Below are 22,523 nucleotides of genomic sequence, written 5' to 3' on the forward strand. Positions count from 1 at the left end.
TTTACTGGCGAAAACAATTTATTCAAATCATTCACTGATAATATATTTTATTATCTTTTTTTTATCGATTCATAGAGAAAATAATCATCCTTAGACAATAAAAATGCGGTTTAGTAAAATTTGTCAGGGACACCTTACCACAAGTCATATAGGCGTTTCACATAAAAAATGTTGTCTGTTTTTGTTGTTGTTTTTACTTGACATTGCTAGAAAACGAGGTTGAATGTAAAGCAGCCCTTGAATCCGTACAAAAGTCCATAAACTCAATGTAATATCTATCAGATTAACGGGACAGGCAAATTATTTTCACACATGGATATTTTAGCAACTATATTTTTAATAAACCCCGTGGTCGTGCGATTTTTCCGCTATGCTTCAGCACAGATATACATACACTATTCAACTCCATGGCTTAATTATTATGTTTCATACATTATGTTACGTACACTGGCCGACAATTTCTTATCTTATAAAAAGGCTAAATAAAAGGTAGACGATATTCATAAAGATGTACGGTATTTGTACGATACATGAATTACGAGTAGAATGGACCAGCATGGACCGGTAATCCACGCATATATGGAACTACCGATTTCCCTCATTGTGCCTCAACAGGGGGCGGCGGAGCGTTATCGATAATTGACAGGTTACGCAAATAGCAGATAAAAATGGTACAGGTACCGTTTAAAAACGTTCAAAAACACATTTTTGGACTAACTGCTTCCAAAATTGAATCACGAATGTGTTCAGAAAAGGTTGATAAATCTACTAAGCAAAAAATCTCATTTAAGGTATTTTCAGTGATAATTGACTCCGTTGTCACCATGCTAATGAATTACGGCTGCTGCGAAGTCTGGGGCCTTTTAAAGGCTGAGAATTTAGAGCGGGTTCATAAGAAATTTTTGCAAAATGGCTGCTTAATGTAAAACGAACAACAAATACATTACCACTGTATGCAAAACTGGGCAGATACCCATTGTACATTAATAGATATGTTCGAATTGTTAAATATTTTTAAAATTGTATGGTCGAAAAATGGAAAACTGTATAATCAGGGACCAAAGACAAGACATTTTTCACAATACTGCTACTGTTAATTGGTCGTCGAAAGTATGTGTTTTATTACAAAATGCTGGATTTTGTGATATCTGGGAATTTCCAGAGTCAGTTAATATAGATGTATTTATACCAGTGTCTATCAATCGCCCTAGAGATATTTATACGACTAATTGGCATGCTAGTGTTCAGACATGCAGTTTGTTATTTTTGTATAGACATATTAAGTCTATTTTTAATCGTTCTGAATACCTCACTATTGTTGATATTCCTAGATACAGTTCTAAATGCTATTGCTAGAATAAGACTAAATTCACACAACCTGCATATTGAAACTGGTCGACATAACAATATTGAAAGAAATCGACGTTATTGTGTAATTTGCAATTCAAATGATATCGAGGACGAATTCCACTTTGTTTTAGTTTGCGCTTTTTATCATGAAAACAGGAGAAATTATATTCCTAGATTCTACTATACACGTCCAAGTACGTTTAAATTTATAGAACTGCTAAATTCAAAATGTAAAAAGACTCTACATAATCTTGCAATTTATTGTATTAAATGCTTTAGACAGAGAATTGACCAATTGAATAACTTGTAAATCATTTTTGTTATTATTATAACAATGTCATAATAATTATTCCTATGAAAGATAAATGTACTCTGATAACATGCTTACTCAGAACACTCTGAACTGGTGAATTTAGACAAAAAAAAATTATCTGAAATTTCCTTTTCTTTGTTTTGGGGCCAACTGTCAAAACTTTATTTTTTTAAATTTTAATTCCATTCGGGGGGTTTAGAAATAAAAATACCCAAAATACCAAAATGCTTAAATTTCGGGTAAAAAAACCCAAAAATTTTATCTCATTTCCTACACCAAACAAGAAAGAAATTAAAAGGGCAGAGGAAAAATCAGAAGTTAAACAGTACCTTTAAAACACCTGTCTGAGGTTTTTTAAAAAAATTACCGGGGGGCCCTCATTCGAATTTTGTCCCTGCCCCCCTTAAACCGTTTTAACGCACGCATTAAAAAAACCAAGGGGGTGCGCAGAAAAAAAAAGGGGTGGATTTCGCTAATTGTTATTTTTTGTCGAATTTTATTACATTTGCATTAATAAGAAAAGGGATTTAAAAATTTTTTTAAAGGGGGTTTTTTGTAATTTGGGAATTTTGTCAATTTAAAATATAGATAATTGCATTTAATTGCTTTATCAGAGATAAAGAGTTTTATTACTGCAAATTTTAGGAAATATTAGAAATATATATGTATATTGATGAGACTTTAAAGATCCTGTATGTTTTGTGATTGATTTTGTTACTGTGTGTATACCACACTTGCAAAAATCTATATATGTATATAATTATGCAAATAAAACAATTTTCAAACATCGAAGAATATGTAAAATGTGTACTGCAAATATTTGTGCACATTATATTTAATCAATACATTTTATGCATTCATTTCTTATTGGAAAATTTGACTGAGAATTTATAGAAAATTAATTTCTAAATACCTCCCTTTATTTACATGAAAAGTTGAATTCGGTAAAATCTTTATAAATAATGCTTATTTTAACTTACCATACTGACAAATCTTAATTTGAGCATCATATTTGTGAAATAAAACCATGAAAAAAAATGTGTAACAGGATCTGTAATAAATACATAAATATATAATATTTTAAATATTGCATTGAAAGGGATTCTGGTTAGATATAATGATAATGTTAGTGAATACACAGACCATACACTTGAATAAATATTACTAAAATGAATAAGAAATTAATAGCGAAATAAACTTTGTAGACAAATGAATGAATAAATGAAGACTAATGAGCAACAACAACAAAAAATAATAGAGTTGAAAATATATTTTTTTTACTTTACCGTACGAATGATTTTTTTCTAGAATGAATACATTTATTTTCAATTGTAAGTGACAAGATTTTGGCATTGGTATTCATTAACAAAGGGGTGCACGCTGATTGTAATCAGACCTGGGGTAATCACTAATCGTAATCATCGATTTTTTAATTGATTACATGATTACACTTTAATCATCATGTAATTGATTACCTTGCTCAAAATTGATTACATTAATTGTAATTAATCAATTACAGCTAAAATTCAGTCTGTAATTATGATTACAATTTGATTGATGTTGATTACTTTCAGATTTTATATGAAGCTATTGAAATTCAAATGATTTATTTCACATGTTACAGTTTAACTTATACTCCTTTATAATGATATTTAATCACAAATTGTGGAGTGTAAATTGATTGATTTTGATACACAATAGCAACATTTTTATTGAATAGAAAAAATGTTCTCTATAGATATCCATATTTGAAGTAAATAATAGAAATTGTCATAATAAACAATGATTGTCCATAAAGGTAGTAAAATAATAAGTAATATGGTGATAAGCACCATAAAAAAGATAACACTTGACGCTTCTGAGAACAGAAATATATGTAACCTCGTGCAGTAAAGACTAAAGTTGATTATTATTCCGGAAATTGGATTATATTAAATAGAAAAATGTGACATCTAACCGTAAAGCAGAGCACTAAAGTAAACATATACAAATAACATATGTGATTGATGGATATATGTACTTTTATTTAACAACAATGGAAAACATGGGGAATAAAGTGTAAATGTATTAACAGTGCGTGATTTTAATAACATTCGAGGGGTTAAGTAAATGGGTGGAAAAGGTGGGAAAGGGAGCCAAGCTCAAGGGAAAAAAACGTAAAAAACAGTAAATAGATCACCCCAGCAAGTGAACCAGGAGACTTCACGCCGGAAAGTGACAGATATGAACAACTCGTCAGTACAGACGACAGGTCAGGGACAAGGATGTATGAACGGCAGCTTTGGCCAGGCAAGTCAGACATTTGTTATGCAGGAACTAACGTTAATGGCGGATATACATATGCGGGAAATTCATCACCAAATACGGTAAACAATACACAAACATTTCAAACATTGAGCAATGGTCATGGTATCTGTACCTACAACGCCAGTAGCAACATATAATATACCGCAATATAACACCAGCACACCTTTGAATTCGAATTCACCCAATAGCATCGATCCATTTACATTGATCTTGAACAGATTGGATAATATGGATATGAAACTAGGACAACTTGAAAAAATTCAGACTACCGGTTAATGGATTAACGGTATCCATGTATGATATAGGTCAAAAGGTCGACGCCATGGAAAAACGGATCAGTGATCTCGAGAGTAGCCAGCAGTTTGAAAGCAATACCCGTAGATGAAATCAAAAGAAAGCAGGACGAGATCGTTTCCTTAAAAACCAAAGTGTCCCAAATAGAAACTCAGCGTATTGAATGTGAGGATCTCGTTAATGAGATGAAATGTGCTGACCTCAAAAATAATCTTCTATTTTTTCGGGTTAATGATGAAGAATCCGAAAAAATGAACAGTGTAAAGAAAAGATTTTGACAATAATGAAAGAAGACATGAAAATAAAAAACGCAGAAAATATCTTGATGACCAAAACGAGAAAGAATGGGAAGATATAAATCGGATAAGATACGCCCTATTGTTGTACGATATAGTAGTTTTGAGGAACGTGAAACTGTGAGAAATCGTGGCAAAATCTCACAAGTACAATTCTGTTGGGGTAAGTCAACATTTCCCCAAAGAGTATAGCAGATAAACGGAAAGCACTCGGACCGATACTAAGGAAAGCAAAAAATGACAAGAAGAAAGTTGAACTGCGGTATGATAAACTATTCATTGATGGCAATTTGTACATACCGCCACAAACGGACTAGGAAAGCGCCGAGAGTGATATACATATTTTAACGTGGAATGTCGAGGGATTAACCAAAACAAGCGTTCAAACGACGAGTTTACAAATATTCTCACACAATACGATATAATATGTTTATCAGAGACATGGACTTCTAAATCATCAAAGATAGACTTAAAAGGATATAGTAACTTTCACTCATACAGACGTTTCCAGAATAGACGTGCAAAAAGAGGCAAGCGGTGGGATTATAGTGTATATTAAAGATTTTATAAAGAAAGGTGTCAAATTAGTGAAAAACGATATTGACGGTGTAATATGGTTAAAACTTGATAAAATATTTCTTTTCAAACAGATACAGACTGGTATATTTGTTGCACGTACGTTGCCCTAGAAAATTCCCCTGTACATGACTTTTATGAAAGTGACATATTTAGTATTTTAGAACAAGATATTACAACTTTTCAACAGTACAGACGTACGTTACTATTAGGCGACATGAATAGTCGCGTGAGGTAAAGTGTGATTTTACCAAGGAATTAGCGGTTAACGTATTTAGACATGAACAATATCTTAACTGATGTACCCTAATTACGACAATAAATGGATTTAAATAGTAATCGATTTGGTGATTTATTGATTGAACTTTGTAAAGCAGTGAATATGTGTATTGTTAACGGACGATCAGGTATGCCGGGCGATAAGGGCAGTTATACGTGTATGACGCACAATGGTGAAAGTGTGATTGACTTAGTGTTGACTAAATACTCAAATTTCAAGTTCTTAAAGCAATTTATGATTCATGACTACACAGAATTTTCCAACCACACACCCGTGTCATTTCGATTAAAATTAGGTATTGTCGAAAAAAGAGAAACAACTCACCGAAGAATATATTATAGGTGGAATGATGAACACAAACATGCATTTCGAAACGATATATTCAGTGAAATTGGCAATTTAAACAGTCTGCTAGATGACAGTGATATCAGCATAAATGATAAAGTACAAACTTTTAGCAAAGTAATTACCGATAACGCCGATAAATACTTTAAGAAAAATGTTAAATGTACAAATAACACATTCCTTGATAGAAGCAATGACAGGAAAAAATGGTTTAACGAAAGAAATGTATAGAAAAGCAACGTATATACAAGACAGCATTGGGACAATATCTGACACATAGAAATACGGAATCATTAAATAGACTGCATCAGCTTAAACGCGAATATAAAACATGTGTAAATCGTGCAAAGAAAACATTCAATCGTGATCGGTGTCGTGAAATGAACACAATGAGAAGGAAAAGCCCCCGCGAATTCTGGAGAATGTTTAAGACTTATAAAAATAAATTCTGTCAATGAGATTTCAAACGAACAATTGTGTGAGCACTTTAAAAACATTAGCGCAGGACCATAATACCCCGGATGATGATATCGAAGACTTTTTACGTGATTTTGATGAACATGACGGAAACAGTACATATGAGGAACTCGATTTCCCTATTACGTCAGATGAAGTGTTAAAAGCATGTAAAACATTAAACAGAAATAAATCACCTGGAGATGATTCCATTATAAATGAAATATTTGATTGAAACCTGTGATCTATTAATACAGCCATTAACTACGTTATTTAACATTATATTTGAATCGGGACAATTTCCTACAACTTGGTCAAATGGTATTATTATACCTCTTTTAAAGAAACAACCTGGTGATGACCCAAACAATTATCGCGGGATCACACTCATTAGTTGTTTGGCAAAATTATTCACTTCAGTGTTAAATACGCGTCTTAAAAATTGGACAGATATTCACGAAACAATAACTGACGCACAATTCGGATTTAAACCTAATTATGGAACTACAGATGCGATATTTGTATTACAGTCATTAATTGACAGATACTTAAGTCAAGGGAAACGTCTATACGCTGCTTTCATCGACTATCAAAAGGCATTTGACTCTGTTTCTAGAAGTGCATTATGGTATAAGCTAATAAAACACGGAATCGACGGCAAACTTTTAAAAGTTCTACGATCAATGTACGCAAATGTAAAATCTTGTGTGAAACAAATAGACAAAGTATCCGACTTCTTCAGTTGTGATATAGGCGTATTTCAAGGAGAAATAACGTCAAGCATATTATTCTCGCTCTTCCTAAATGATATTGAAATGACCATACAAGAAAATACACAGTCTGGATTAACTCTTGACCAATTAAACATTTACCTTCTGCTCTATGCGGATGACTGCATACTATTGAGCGAAACCCCGGAAGGAATGCAATCACATCTGGATTTGCTATATAACTATTGTGTAAAATGGAGATTAACCGTCAATGTAACGAAAACAAAAATTATAGTATTCAAAAAAGGTAACGGACGTGTGAGAGATAACGAAACATGGACATATAACGGCAACGGGATAGATATCGTCGAATCTTTCAACTATCTGGGCTACGTACTAAGCAGTAATGGTTCGGCGAAACGGGGCATTGATGCCCTTGCATCAAAGGCTATAAAATCCATGAACAATTTACTATCGGTAACAAAAGACATAGAAATGCCAGTTAAGATAAAATTCAACCTATTCGACGCATATGTTACTTCTATTCTTTGTTATAGTGCTGAAATATGGGGTTTTTCATCCGCAGAAGTAATAGAACGTGTACACCGAAAATTCATTAAGCGAGTCCTAAATGTGAAACTATCGACAAGTAGCCATGGCATATACGGTGAAACGGGTAGACATCCACTAGTTCTTAACAGAAAAGTTCGAATTGTAAAATTTTGGTTGAAACTTTTACACAACGGACAACGGAACTGTATAATATGGAATGTGTACGAATCTATGTTACAAACAGCTGAAAATGGACTGCAAAACTGGGCCTCAAAAGTGAAGAAACTACTTGATGTATGTGGCTTTGGGGAAGTATGGCTATATCCACGTTCGGTAGATATTAACGCGTTTATACCAATATTCAAACGAAGATGTTATGACATATATGTTAGTGAATGGAGAGTGTGTACGCGAAGTAGCCCAAGTATCATGTTATTTAATAGTATTAAACAAAACTTTGGAATGGCAGATTATTTAACATTGATGGAAAATAAGAAATATAGAAATGTAATAACAAAAATACGTTTGTCCTCTCATTGCCTTGAAATTGAACAAGGTAGGCATAGGAACATTCCTAGGAACGAGCGTATGTGTAAATTATGTCTTCAACGAACAATAGAAGATGAATTCCACTTCATATTAGAATGTCCGGTGTATAATAACATTAGAAGACAGTACATACCACATTGGTACAGAACAAGGCCAAATATGATTAAATTCATTGATTTATTATCATCCAGTGATGTGCAAATTTTATACAGACTGGCAAAATATCTAATCAAAGCATTTGAAGAAAGAAAGACTCTCTTAAATACAAATAGTTAATTAAAATACTTAACTTAAATACTGTGTCATATGAAATAACAATTACCAAGTTTTGACATTTTCGTTATCATAATTGTATATGAATGGTCAGAAATAGCAAAGCCGAATATCTCAAATCTATCGAAAATATGTAGACTTTGTATTTATCTTTGATACATTGATTCATTAGTGTATATGCTCTCATTACATACTTTTATGCATGCATGTAAAATATTATTGGTTAATCAATATGCTGTTCGCATACGATTTATTAATAAACCTATGTTCTGTTCTGTTCTGTTCTGTTCAGTAAAATATCAAGTGAGATGTTTTAAGACATCACTCACAATGAAGAAAAAAGTTATAATCCATACAGTTAATCAAATTCTAACTGAAAGATAGACATCATTGTTTGGCTGGTATTCTTACCAAAATGTCAAATCATTGGATTTATGATGTCTTTGAATTTCCTAAAGAGACATCTGGAAATGTGACAGCACAGTGCAAATTGTGCCCTAGGAAGATAAATGGAAACACTAAGTCACATCCAAAATTTCATTACCCACATAAAGGTATGTTAAATTTAGTTTAACATATTTTGGTTTAACCATTTTTAAAAAGTTTCAAACAATGAAGATAACTTCTTTACTTTGTATATTCTAGAGTTTATGTCAGATGCATATTACCATATTTTAATTATATGCAACAGTTATTTTGTAAGGTGAGAGACAATGTGTCTAAATTATAATGGATACTGTTGTACCATTGAAGTGTTTGTAAAAAATCAATAATTTCTTTGTAAAGCCTATTGTCTCTTTAAATTCCCATACACACCTGTATTCAGACCTGTTTTCAGATTCTGTTTCTGTTCAGACTTCAGATTCTGTTTTCACACCTGTATACAACATACTGTACAATTGACACTTTTCGAAATTTCTGTTGCAGAGAGCTCATTATGAAACCTATACCAAGAAGACTGATGACCATTCCTGCATCATCGGCCCCTGTAGAGCGTTTGTTTAATGTTGCGGGTCAAATTTTCCGTCCTGATAGATGCAGTCTGACTGACAAGACGGTTTCATGAACTTATGATGCTAAAGTGCAATGCTAAAATATGATAAAGTGAAGTGACAGTAACTAAAAGTGTGTTAAAATGATGTCACTGTTGATGAGCTGGAAATCCTTTGTGTATATAATGTATATATTAAATAGCATTAAGAAACTTTTGTTTTTTGTTATACATTGAATGTAATCAATTATCAATCAATTACTTTCTTAAAGTAATTGTAATTTAATTGATTACAGAGGCAAGTCTGAGTAATCAATTGTAATCAATTACAATAAAATCTGAAAGTAATTGTAATTAAATCAATTACTGATCAATGTAATCATCCCCAGGTCTGATTGTAATTAAATCTAGATTATTGCATTAAATTCGCATTAAAACAAATCAAATGCTAGCAAGAACTGACCAATCAGGGGAGACTTTGGTTGCGTTCATAATGAATGAATGAATGAATGAATGAATGAATGAAAAAAAAGATAAATAAATAAAATTAATAAATAATTAATTAATTTCTAAATTACTTATGAATGAATAAATAAATAAATAAATAAATAAATAAATAAATAAATAAATAAATAAATAAATAAATAAATAAATAAATAAATAAATAAAATAATATGAAAGGCAATGATAAAAACAAGAACATCAAGAACGAATAAACAAATTATAACGAGAAAACTGAAAAGCAAATGAATTAAGACAACGATCAAGCCAAAACTAATCAAAGCACTGAAGGCGCTGAATTTGTTTGGGTCTCAGAATGTCAGAAGGGTGAATGTTGTAAGATAATAAACCAATTTGTTTTTGTAGAGTGTCAGCAATTCTGTTGACAGTGTTTTAACTGTAGTAAATTGGCAATAAGGCTAATTGCAACACTGATATTAAATTACACAGTGATCTCCCCTTAATTTTTCGGCGTTTGTGTACTTATAAAGGGAATTCGAGGAATTCGTGATGGACTACTTTTGGATTTTGCAAATAAGCATATCAGGGTCTGAAATTTCGCTACCATTATATGTTTGGTCTGACGACCCAAACAAATAAAAGTCAAAGTACAAATGTATAGATTGGCTTGCTATCTGTTACTTAATCTTTCTTTCACTAAAGTTCGCGAAATGTTAGTACATGTATGTCCTTTTAAAACAATGCTTTCGGTTTGATTATTGTAGACAGTTAAAATGGTCTAAATTTCTTTATTGAAGTGAAAGGTAATGCGGGAAATATTTTCAAAATTTCAAAAAGCAATATTTACATAATATATTGCTTGAGATTGCAACAGGCCAAAACTTTACTTTATCTAAAGCACACATTATTATTTTCTAGAGTTTTATATTTACATGAAGCAAATAAAAACAAAGCAATATCAGATTTTTTTTCCAAATACTTCCATTTATTGTTAATTGTGTTTAACAATTTTTCAATCACACACAATTATTCGTATTTCCTTCAGAAGAGGCTTGCGGTCCGTCTCGCGGCGGTCACTGCTCGTCCTTGCCTCCACGCCGGCGTACCGTCCCTTGGTGCTCTTGACTGAGTGTCTCGGGCGGCCGGAATAATTGTATTCAGAAAAGGTGGTAGACTTGGTAATATGGATAAGTGGTTTTATAATCATCAAGAAGTCGAGGTAGTAAATTCATTTAACTACTTAGGTGTGGTATTCACGAGTGGTGGGTCATTCATGCAAGCTACAAAGACGTTAGCTGGGAAAGGGCTCAGATCATTATATTCATTGTTGCAATTGTTATGTGACTACATAGTACCAGTTAACATTATGTGTAATCTCTTTGACGCCTATGTTTTATCAATTTTAAATAATGGCTGTGAAGTATGGGGGTTTATGAATGCAGAAGTTTTGGAACGAGTACATAAAAATTTTGTAGGTTTATTTTAAATGTTAAACAGTCGACAAATACTTTGGCATTATATGCAGACTTGGGGAGATTTCCTCTTTACATTGAAAGGCATATTCGTATGAGTAAATATTTTCTTAAGTTAAATACAAGTAAAAAAGATAATTGTATATTGAGAACAATATTGTGTAGACAGATATATAATGTTGATGTGGTAAATTGTTCAGCAAACTGGGCTTCAAAAGTTAAAAACATTCTTCAGTCAGCAGGATTTAATGAAGTCTGGTTATATCCCGATTCTGTTAATATAAAACTATTTGTACCTATTTTTAGGAATAGATTACGGGATATTTATATAAGTTGTTGGAATGATGGTATTCAATCTTCATCATTGTTAGATGTATATAGGGAATATAAGATCACACTTGAACAATCGTTATATATAAAATATATTGAGAATGTAAAATATAGAAATGTTTTAGCAAAAATAAGACTCTCCTCACACAAACTTAATATCGAGTTAGGAAGACATAATAATGTACCAAGGAATGAACGAAAGTGCACTTTATGTTATATGAATGATATAGAAGATGAATTTCACTTTATCCTTAAATGTCCGATATATTCTGAGTTAAGAAAGCAATACATTCCAAGATACTATTATTGCAACACAAGTATGTTTAAATTCATTTCATTAATGCAAACTGGTCGCAAGAAAGAACTGAAAAATTTAGCTATATTCTGTGATAAAGCTTTTAAATTGAGGGATAGTTTGTTATAATATACTGACATGTAAGCTTTACTCTCTTTCTCTGTTTTTTTCTGTTGTTTAAAAAAAATGAAAAGTATCATTGTAACTGTTAAATGCGCATTGTATATCCATCATGTAGATTTGTAAAGTTATATGTGAATATGAAATTGTACATATATACATATATTTTTTTATTTATTTATTAATATTTGTATCTTCTCAAATTAACTATATCTGTTTTTCAACACATAACCAAATATAAATACCATGATAAAATGTTTTGACAAAACTAATCCTTATAATTAAGTCAAGTGTTAGTTGTTTCGGGTTTTGGTCTGTTTTGTGTAGGTTTTTCTTTTCTTTATATATATATATATATATATATATATATATATATATATATATATATATATATATATATATATATATATATATAAAACGTACAAAATCAGTAAATGTATTCATTTTTCATATAGAAATGAATTCTATTAATATTGATCATGAATTATTAAGGGGAAGTAAATGTTAAAATACTGGTTATGTAAAGTTACCTAAGTTATCCCCCTTCATTTGTCGCAGTTTGCTTTTTTTGTATAGTGTATTGTAGCTTAAATTGATAGTGTTTGGTAAAGATAGGCAAATTCTTGTGTATTATATACATGTATTCATATGCTTTTTAAGTAATTTCGTATCTCAAATTAAACATTCTCACATCACATAAACCATTATTTTGTAACTATATATATTCATGTCCTGTGTCATTTATGTATTATATGTTGTATTTGTATATTTAATATGGTGATGAGCTTTTTATGCTTAAACCAAGAAATAAAGTTTCTGTTCTGTTCTGTTCTGTTCTTCAGAAGTGTCTTCTTCTAGAGTTAGAAAGACAATTCGCTGGATCAAACAACAGTTTATCTCAGGCTCCGTCCAAGACAATATTTTGTCTATCCAAGCGAACTCTCCCCTTACATCTAAAAGAAGAAAAAAGCTCTTATTGTATCGATTACATGTTTCTTAATGTTTATAAATTAATTAGTTATAAGGGCTTAAAGGGGATTATTTTTGACACAGACTGTTGAAAAAGAATTGAGAATTTCATTTTAACCACATGACCGCTCAGGAGCCATAGAAGCTTAAACAGGGCGATATATCACAGGAAAAAAGTAAAGATAGTCGGGCATTTTTGGAATAGTAACGAATAGAGCAACAATGGAAATTAAATTGAAGATAACCTTTTTTATTTATACAGGACTTTTGTCTTCTGCAGTTTGTGCCAACATTAGACATATTCGGTACAGAACAGGAAATAGGCAATTTAGTACGGAAGATAAAGACTGCTGTGTACGAAAAGACGAAAATGAATATAAGGCTGTAAAAATTCCACTTGGAAATGAAAGTGAAATTTGCTATGGTTTGGAGCGTGACTGGTTACTCGATAAACGTTATGACGACGGCTATTTCTACATTGAGAAGGAAAAAGTTGTAGAAATATTCAAACCTCCGGTAATTTATAACAATATTTACTATTCATTATGTTTCCATTTGACTCCTGAAATAAGCACGTAAATATGTCGACCATATAGTAGTCTCTTTATAATCATCGATAAGAATTAAAATCATTAAATCAAACTTTTGTTTTTCATTCTTTCCGTATATACGTGATGGAGAGCAAATACGAGTAGATAATCATTTATTAGTTATACAATTATTTTACACTTTGTCTTTCCGTCATACCCGAATATTTTCTTTTTTTCTTAAAAAAAAAACCCGACTTATTATTGACCACCGGGCTTATTGAGATGTATATGTGAAACCGGGTTAAAGCAGCACGTCTCCAGATTCACGTCAATTTTCATGAAAATTTTGAAAATGTATTTAAATATATAATATTGTGAAATAACCAAAATGCAGCAATTGACACATTATAAATGGCACTTTCAACCCACGTAAATTACCAAAAAGTGGTCAAAATGTGTATAAATAGCCCTTACTGCGTTAGTAACGCAGTAAAAATGTAGTTGTAAATACTGAAAAATCAGTCATTAACCGCACATAACATGTAAAATATTACTTGAATCTTGAATCATTTTACTTTTCCTAAAATTGTAGTACATATTTTTCAGGTTTGATTTTGTTGAAATATTTTGACTCATCTGGAGGCATGCAGCTTTAAATGTCAATAAGACTATTTAACGCGTTTCACGTAATATCATATGACCATTAATATATGTTGTGTTTTTAATAAAACGTGTTAGATGCTACTGGTATCGAAGCAGTTTCCGATAAAAATATTTAAAAATTTATTTAGAAATTTCTCAAATACCACGTCTCCAATTTAAATAAATTTTGATATGACTAAGTACAGGTCATGCTTAAATAAAAACCGGAATCCTGGAGTGCGCATGCGCATTACAAAAGAGGATTCAACAGGAGGTTAGCCGTAATTGACGCGCTAAAGAAGCAGTTTCCGACACATTTTTTAATCGTTGATTTTGCGGGTTTATTAATAGGTATCGATATTTATTTTATTATAAGACTTTTGAAGACCTCTTTAGGCAAATAGTATTATTTTATATAGGGGTTTAATAGGAAATACTCGGGAATTCTGATGAGATTAAATATGACATCTGCAATGATTTTTCACCGAAAATATGTTAACGTTTTTTATTTGGTGTATTATAAGAAAATTTAGAAGACGTATATACAAAGGGACAAGAAAACTTGTTATTCATTTTCACTGATGGTCATTGAAATTAGACTTATTACTTTCCACGGCCGTAGATTGTATGTTTGTACCCCGAGTGTAACTTTTCTTGTATTCATGAATAACAAATAGGTTTACAAGTACGAAATATCTATCTACACAAATTCTATCTGCATAAATGTTATCTGCAACACATATAAAAAGAAAAATTTCAGTTTGTAACAGAATATGAATACAAATGTCCAACATAATTTTAGCATAAACTTGCCGTTTTGTTAAACACGTTAAATAAAGTTTATTATTTTGTTCTCAATCATCATCAAACTTGGTCAAGATGCTTTTCTAGGTAATTGCTCGGATGAGTTCGAACATGGGTCATCTCGGATGAAAAACTAGGTCACAGGAGCTAAAAATAGAAAAACATTGTTAACACTGTAGTGGTCACATTTTTTTTACTCGGTCATCATCAAACTTGGTCAGGATGCTTGTCTAGGTAAACACTCAGATGAATTCAAACATGGGTCATCTCAGATGAAAAACTAGGTCACAGGAGCTAAAAATAGAAAAACCTGGTTAACACTCTAGTAGCTACTGTTTTGATCCAAATATCCTGGAAATTGGTCTGAAAAATGGTTGTGACGATTTCTAGGTCAAGTTCGAATATAGGTCATCTCGGATGAAAAACTAGGTCACAGGAGCTAAAAATAGAAAAACCATGTTAACACTCTAGTGGCCACATTTTTGACTCAATTATCCTCAAATTTGGTCAGAATGCTTGTCTAGGTAATTGCTCGGATGAATTCGAACATGGGTCATCTCGGATGAAAAACTATAGTCTGTCCCATTAAAAATGGAAATGAACTTTTGCCTCGTGTGAATTTACAAAACGAGGTTGAATAAAAATTAAACTATTTTTGTAAACTAAAAAAAAGTCACCCTCGAGATTTTTCAGGATTTTTCTACTTTGTGTCTACTTTTCTTGTGAAAGCAAATTTTGATTTCTCTATGGCAAATCCCTGTTGTTTATTTTCTGTAGCCATTGCCGAAGTACTCTTCATTTGAAGATGAACGGGAGAAAGCACGTGTTATGTTTCTAAAATATACATGAGGTTCTCGGGGTCGTTTCATGATTATTTTACAAAGCTGGATCTACAAGATGTAACAGTTTAGTTGCAATGCATGATGGAAAACTTAAAAAAAAAATGAAAAATAAGCAACAAGAACACGGAGTAGGAAAAGAAATTGCACTTACTTTTAAGCTGAATAGAATCCCTATGAATTTCGAAATAGATTTTTATATGAACGTCACCACAAATTCGCTTCATTGCAAGTTTCTATCCAGTTCCGTAGCTTCAAAACTCCTGAATGACATGACTCCTACACTTAGGCCTATGATGATCCAGATTTTTTAAACTGTTAATCCGTCTCTTTATTAAAACATTCATGATTGTTAAATTTGTGGAGTTATCTGGGTTAGCAAATGAAATATGTAAATGAAACACATCATAATTCAGCATGTTCCAAATCCATAATTCAAGAACGGCCCATAATTTTAAGTGTTAACATCACAATGTTTATAACTCTTGAAAATGGATTCCTGACGAAAAAAACTTTATTACGTCAACAACAATTTACGAAATATATGACGTAACAAAAATGCCTCGCGCTTCCAGTTGCGGCATTGACAGAGGGCGGTTAGGCAAATGTAACCTCAAACAAACAATTTCAAGCGTTGAGATAAATATGCCTTGATTGCATTTTAAATAATTTTTGTAGACCCAAATTTTGCAACTTAACTGTAAAAATTACACATTCAATTCATAATTATATTAATAATAAAACTTTCGATAACATTTAAATAATTTTAAACTCACTTAATGACATGAATCTATAACAGTACAATACTTCTTCCATTAATTACATATAACATTCGTTTTGATTTTATGTTTTTAAACTAGATCTATTTTATATATTTCTCAGAAATGATTTCCCTACATATTATCCCTTATTATTAAAGACTTCTGTAAATCCTACTCTTTAAGTTACAAAATATACAATACGCGTTTTTTTTTTCTGCCACGAAAAATATGCTAAATCTATTGTTTTTTCACTGAATCTTTTCAAATTTTAGGAAGGCTAAAATTATTGAGGTTCTCTTTGACTCGACCTCCCCTTCATATTAACATAATAATTATATGTAACACTTTGAGTCTGCAATAAAAACCGCACTTATTGTCGCTTATTGAACACTCCAATTCAAACTTATTCTTAATAATATCAAATCACTGCCGGTATTTCTGGACATTTTGTTGAATTGTGAGACGGAAAGTTAAATCTGTATTTACGAGCTTAAAGTGTATAGGCCTACGTTTGCTTGCTCAAACTAGAAAGCGTGATATTATCTTCTTATATTTTACATTTTCCTCAGACACGAGTCTGTGTTCTCTCGTTAGCGAGGGGGTAAGTTAAAGTAGACACTGTGGTAACAAGCAAACCAATGCTGAACGTATAGTGAATCAGTTCTCTTTTCTATATACTTATTGTCAGATTTGCATGATAATGTAAATATTTGTTGGCGATTTCTTGTGAAGGAAAGGTTTAGCACGCGAACATCGCACCCGAAATAAGAAGGGTCACATATATTTTTGTATCTCATCGAACCTGGTCAATTCTAATCATTTTTGAATAGACGTGACACATACTAATGGACATAATTCAGACAACTACAGAATTATGTAAATTAAACATTAATTAGCGAATACCCATTTTATAGTCTTCTAGCTAGTGTTCCCGCTCCCCTTCGACGCGTTGCTGTATTCAAGATACGCGCTTGAATGAAAAGCTATCTAATCAAATCACTTCATTGTTTTTTTCTCTTAAAAAGAATATAAAAATACAACAGTATAAAATACGACAGTATGTCATGGTAATTATAGAAATATTTGTGTGTTAGAATTAATAAAGAGTTACTTATATTTTCACTTCAAATGATTTTGATTACTTTAAATAATGGTTTGCTAGTAAAATTGTCTTTTTGACACCACTTTTGTTTTCATTTTTCATTTTAATGAGAACATTTAGCTATTGATCAGTAAGTAATTAGGAATAATCATTTTTTTATAATTACCGGGTACATTTCACGCTAATTGTGAGACGAACCCTAAATGACGTCTATATGGGCGCCGCCATTTTGAAATGGACGTCACGTCAGTTACAACGTAAGTCAACGGGGAAAAATATAATTTTAACATTTCGACCATATTAATGACTGTATGAAAAAAATGAAAAACATGTCTAGAGATATTGACGTCAGGGTTAACATGACATTAATTTAAATGATTTTACTATTATATTAAACAAAAAATGGAGTATTCAAATTTGATGGGACAGACTATAGGTCACAGGAGCTAAACATAGAAAAATCTTGTTAACTCTCTAGTGTATCCAAATATCCTGGAAATTGGTCTGAAAGTTTGTTTTGATGATTTTTAGGTCAAGTTCGTTTATGGGTCACCTGGATTCAAAAACTAGGTCACACCGCCCAAAAATGGAAAAACCTTGCTAACACTCTAGTGGTTACATTTTGACTTAATTATCATCAAATTTGGTCAGGATGCTTGTCTAGATAATTGCTCGGATGAGTTTGAACATGGGTCATCTTGGATGAAAAACTAGGTAACACGAGCTAAAAATAGAATATCTTGTTAATACGCTAGTGGCTACTGTTTTGATCCAAGTATCCTGGAAATTGGTCTGAAAGTTTGTTTTGATGATTTCTAGGTCAAGGTTGAATACGGGTCACCTGGGGTTAAAAACTTGGTTACACTGCTCAAATATGGATAATCCTTGTTAACACTCTAGTGGTCACATTTTTGACTCACCTGTCATGAAACTTGGTCAAAATGCTTGTCTAGGTAATTGTTCGGATGAATTCGATGGGTCAGGTTAGCGATGTAGATCCATCTTGGCCCTCTTGTTTTACTTTATGGAAGATTTCAAATAACATGGCACAAATAAACACCATCATGAGACTATGTGCTTATGATATCTAAGACATAACATCAAGGTCATGGCTGGTAAAAGGTTAAATGCGGAAGGGGATTTAACTGTTCTTCAGACAGCCTTGTTAAAATAATATGAATGATCGCTTGTTTTAATAATAAAAACAAACAATTTTAGTAGGAGAAAAAGTCAAACCATCCATCCTTGCGGCGAATTTATATTAGACCCGGCTCTGTGAAATATAATCGGCCGCCATTTTTAAAAGTTGTGTATTTCACGGGGTTTGATTCAGAGGGATATCATTTGGATTTGTTAGTTATACATCTTTTTAGAAGAAAGAAAACTTATTTGAAGATTGTTACAGATAATAAATAAGTGTTGACAGATGTGTAAACATTCATAGAGTGGCTAGGAAATTGAAAAGCATGGAATTTTTAAAAAGCTGGCTTACGAACGGTGGGTTGTTTATTTATTCTACGGACTGATGGCTGTCATTGCTTTTCAAGTTATTAGGCAGTTATTGCTGGTAGGATACTTAAATATGCCCAAATGTCATCAATAGCAGTTTTGCATGTGGAAGGAATTGTATTTTTCAGACTGTAAAAATTAAACAAAAATTTATAGACGATATTTGATGGTTGGTAATTTGAATTAATTTAAGTCAGTTTTCAAGATTCTTTTTATAACTTTTTATTTTTCAGTTATTTATCAATTTTAGCTATGCTTTTCTCTAAACAGCCCTGACAATTTCAGAATTGGCAGCAATAATAAAATTGAAGTACCACATGGGGAAAATCTTTAAGAAGTAGTCTGTCATTGAAAAGTGTGAAATTATATTTTGATAATTTTCACTGTGAAATTAGAAAATATAATTTTCACGGATAAATCAGTAACCGACTGGAAAGCATAAAAGAAATATTTGATATTATCGATACAGGTAGAGCATATCAAATGTAGTTGTTATATCATGATTTTGCACATTATAATTTTAGATTAATACAAAATGTAGATGCAAGGATTGTATTTCTGATCTTAGGTTACAGCGTTTTTGATACTCATTGTTTTTCAGGTTATAACGCACAGTTATTTCTGGACACTACCAATATCATTCGAGACTGGGGCCAACATAACGATCTTCTTCACAAGTCCACTTTCCTGGACGCGGTGTGAAAAAAATTTCAATTTATAATTTTTCATTTTTTATCGTATTGAAATGAAAATTAAATACATATTATCTACGGCAACCAAACAATAACAATCAAGCAGACTATATTGATTTTGTTATATTTTTCTTTTCTCTTTCTTTTTCTTGTATTACATTAGGTCATTATAGATACGCCTAAATTAATACAGTGTTGCCCTCACATGTTCACGTGACTGTTTATTATTATTTATTATTATACAAATGTATTTGTCTCATGTTTTGTATTGTCAATATGCAAATTAGGATATAATTATATTCAATAAAACTTGAAATTTGAGTTAAAATAATTGATTCGATACTTATAAATAATTTGATTTTTTGGCTGTTTTTAGTTTTGCTTTCACCGAGTAATATTCGTGACGTCATGTTGTTGACTTTCAGCTTTGAAATCAACCTTTTGGACCGTGAAAAGGACGACCTCCCGCAAAATCTACTAGATCTACTATCCAAACCTATAATGCATCATATTTACTTCCGGCAAGATTATAATTTTGCAGGCGTAGATACATTTACACCCGATCAAGGATGGCAGGAGAGTGGTATAATAACTCAACCATGTCCGATAGAATTTGGAATAACTTACAAAATAACATTTGAATCACACACAGGCTTCATCAGGGTATGTACCTTTGATCACACTGTACAAAATAAATTCTAGTTCTAAGCCTGGACTTTTATTCCAATTGCCATGTAAACAATAAACAAGACCTTGGTGTCTTTTTATTAAGAATAAAACAAATACAATGTTATACCGGGAGTGTAAGCCTTATTAGGCCCACCATCATATAATACCAAAAAATCTAGGATACAATATTTCTTTTCTGTAGGAGGTACCATTGTTTGATGAAAATAACAATCATCCAATAGAAATTTTAACTATACATCAAAAAGATAGTTCTGTTAATAACCTCATATGAGTGGCAGTCATTTTTGGTTTTAAGTACTTAATACCAGGAATGACTTTGAAGCAATCAATTAAAAGTTAAAAACATATATAAATGGTCCATTACTGTTAAATGATACTATTTCTATTCAATATTTATCAGATACTATTTCTATTCAATATTTATCAGTTATTACACAGTAAAAGGGTAACAATTTGATAAGCATTTGCACACACATTCAAAATATAAGGTTGGGTCAAAATCGTTAGCAATAATACTAGTATTTATACGTGAAACACATTTACGTGAATAGGGTTATTAAAACTTTGAATTTTCTTAAAAAAAAATGCTATATTTTGTATGAAATTAATGTGAAAAAAACTTGCATACAAAAGAATTTTTTATGTAAGTGTTGTTTGTAATATCTGGACATTCCCGGTACAAAGTACCTCCCGGTATAAGGTACCTTGAGGATAAATATATTTCTTCCCCATTTCAGACAGTGATAGATGATCATCCATACTTCGACCTTCCACATATCATCCCACCGCTGAATGCTTCAACTCTTCAAATAAGGAATAATGTGACCGCGCCCTTGCTGATTCATAATATTACTATGAATGGTCGTGTGAAAAAGAACTTTACATAAATATTCCGTATATTTAAGCCAGATCAATGTTCTCATATTCTTTACTTGTAGTATTTCATCTATTTAAAAGTTCTCTATGTTTTGTCTGAATACAAATATATACATCTAAAACAAGTGTGTAATTATATGCTTATTGAGTTTCATGCAGCGACCACCGAAGTAAGATCTGTTATTCCCCGTCCGTCTGGGCCCATATCTTAGAATCAGTTAATTCAGTTTCAATTAGCATGAATGATTGGAAAATGGGGCTCACGACAAGCCGTGATTATCATTTATGTGTTGTTGGTGTGTATCGATAAAGACCATTAAAACATGTATTTTTCGGCCGGAGCCCCCTTGTTTTCGGTTGGTCTTCCTGTAAAATTAGGGAACAACTGAATATATGTAAAAATTTCATTGGTCATTTAAAAATTACAGTCTGAAATCTCGGAATCTAATTGGCCATTGTTAAATTAGTAAAATAATATTAAGGATTTTTCAGACATGATATACGCGTCTGATTAGGAGTTCTGGAAACTAACTATCTACATTCATAAGCTCTTTTACTATTAAGTTAAATTTCAGAAACTTAAGTTGTGTTTAACCATTTTTTTCTCCTACACATTTTAAATTCTTAATTACCATTCATCTTCATAAATATTATTTTACGTTGCTTTAATGATGTATTACATTTTGTCAAACATTAACGAAACCACCATTTACAATTACGTCCACGATTCCGTTTACTCATGCGCATGAAAAAAGCGAAAAACACACAAGTAAACGAACTATCCGACATTATCAGTGGATACAAAGTTAAGATGATTTTCATGTATCTTACATATTACTGAAGTATTTATATAACTGCTAACGATTGAATGGTTTGTTTATAATAAATGTTTGTCAAAGTATTTTTAGATTAGAAATCTTACTTTCGGTTCTTTTTTTCGGATTATAGGTTTCTTTCGTTATTTCCAACGGGGTTGCAAATCTGTAAATTCAGATATTTCGATTCGTATCAACAAAACGTTTTTATTTTTAATTTTCTATTGAAATCTCGATTTGATTAAAAATTCAGTTGCTTGAATATTTTCTTTGAGATGAAACGACATTCACAATAATAGAAATAAAAGAATTGCATGACGGTA

The 22,523-nt window shown here is 31.6% G+C and overlaps 1 protein-coding gene across 1 annotated transcript; it reads left to right on the top strand.

The window, feature by feature from the left end:
* The first annotated feature begins 12,916 nt into the window (after positions 1 to 12,916).
* Positions 12,917 to 22,523, top strand: LOC132731519 (uncharacterized). Its single transcript, XM_060717711.1, has 4 exons — positions 12,917 to 13,456; positions 19,729 to 19,823; positions 20,245 to 20,482; positions 21,247 to 22,523. The coding sequence occupies exons 1-4, from the start codon at positions 13,163 to 13,165 to the stop codon at positions 21,394 to 21,396; spliced, it is 777 nt and encodes a 258-aa protein (XP_060573694.1). The 5' UTR covers positions 12,917 to 13,162; the 3' UTR covers positions 21,397 to 22,523.

Source organism: Ruditapes philippinarum, unplaced genomic scaffold, assembly GCF_026571515.1.
Source record: "Ruditapes philippinarum isolate M1 unplaced genomic scaffold, ASM2657151v2 ctg4808_1_1_1_1, whole genome shotgun sequence".
Classification (NCBI taxonomy): Eukaryota; Metazoa; Mollusca; class Bivalvia; order Venerida; family Veneridae; genus Ruditapes; species Ruditapes philippinarum.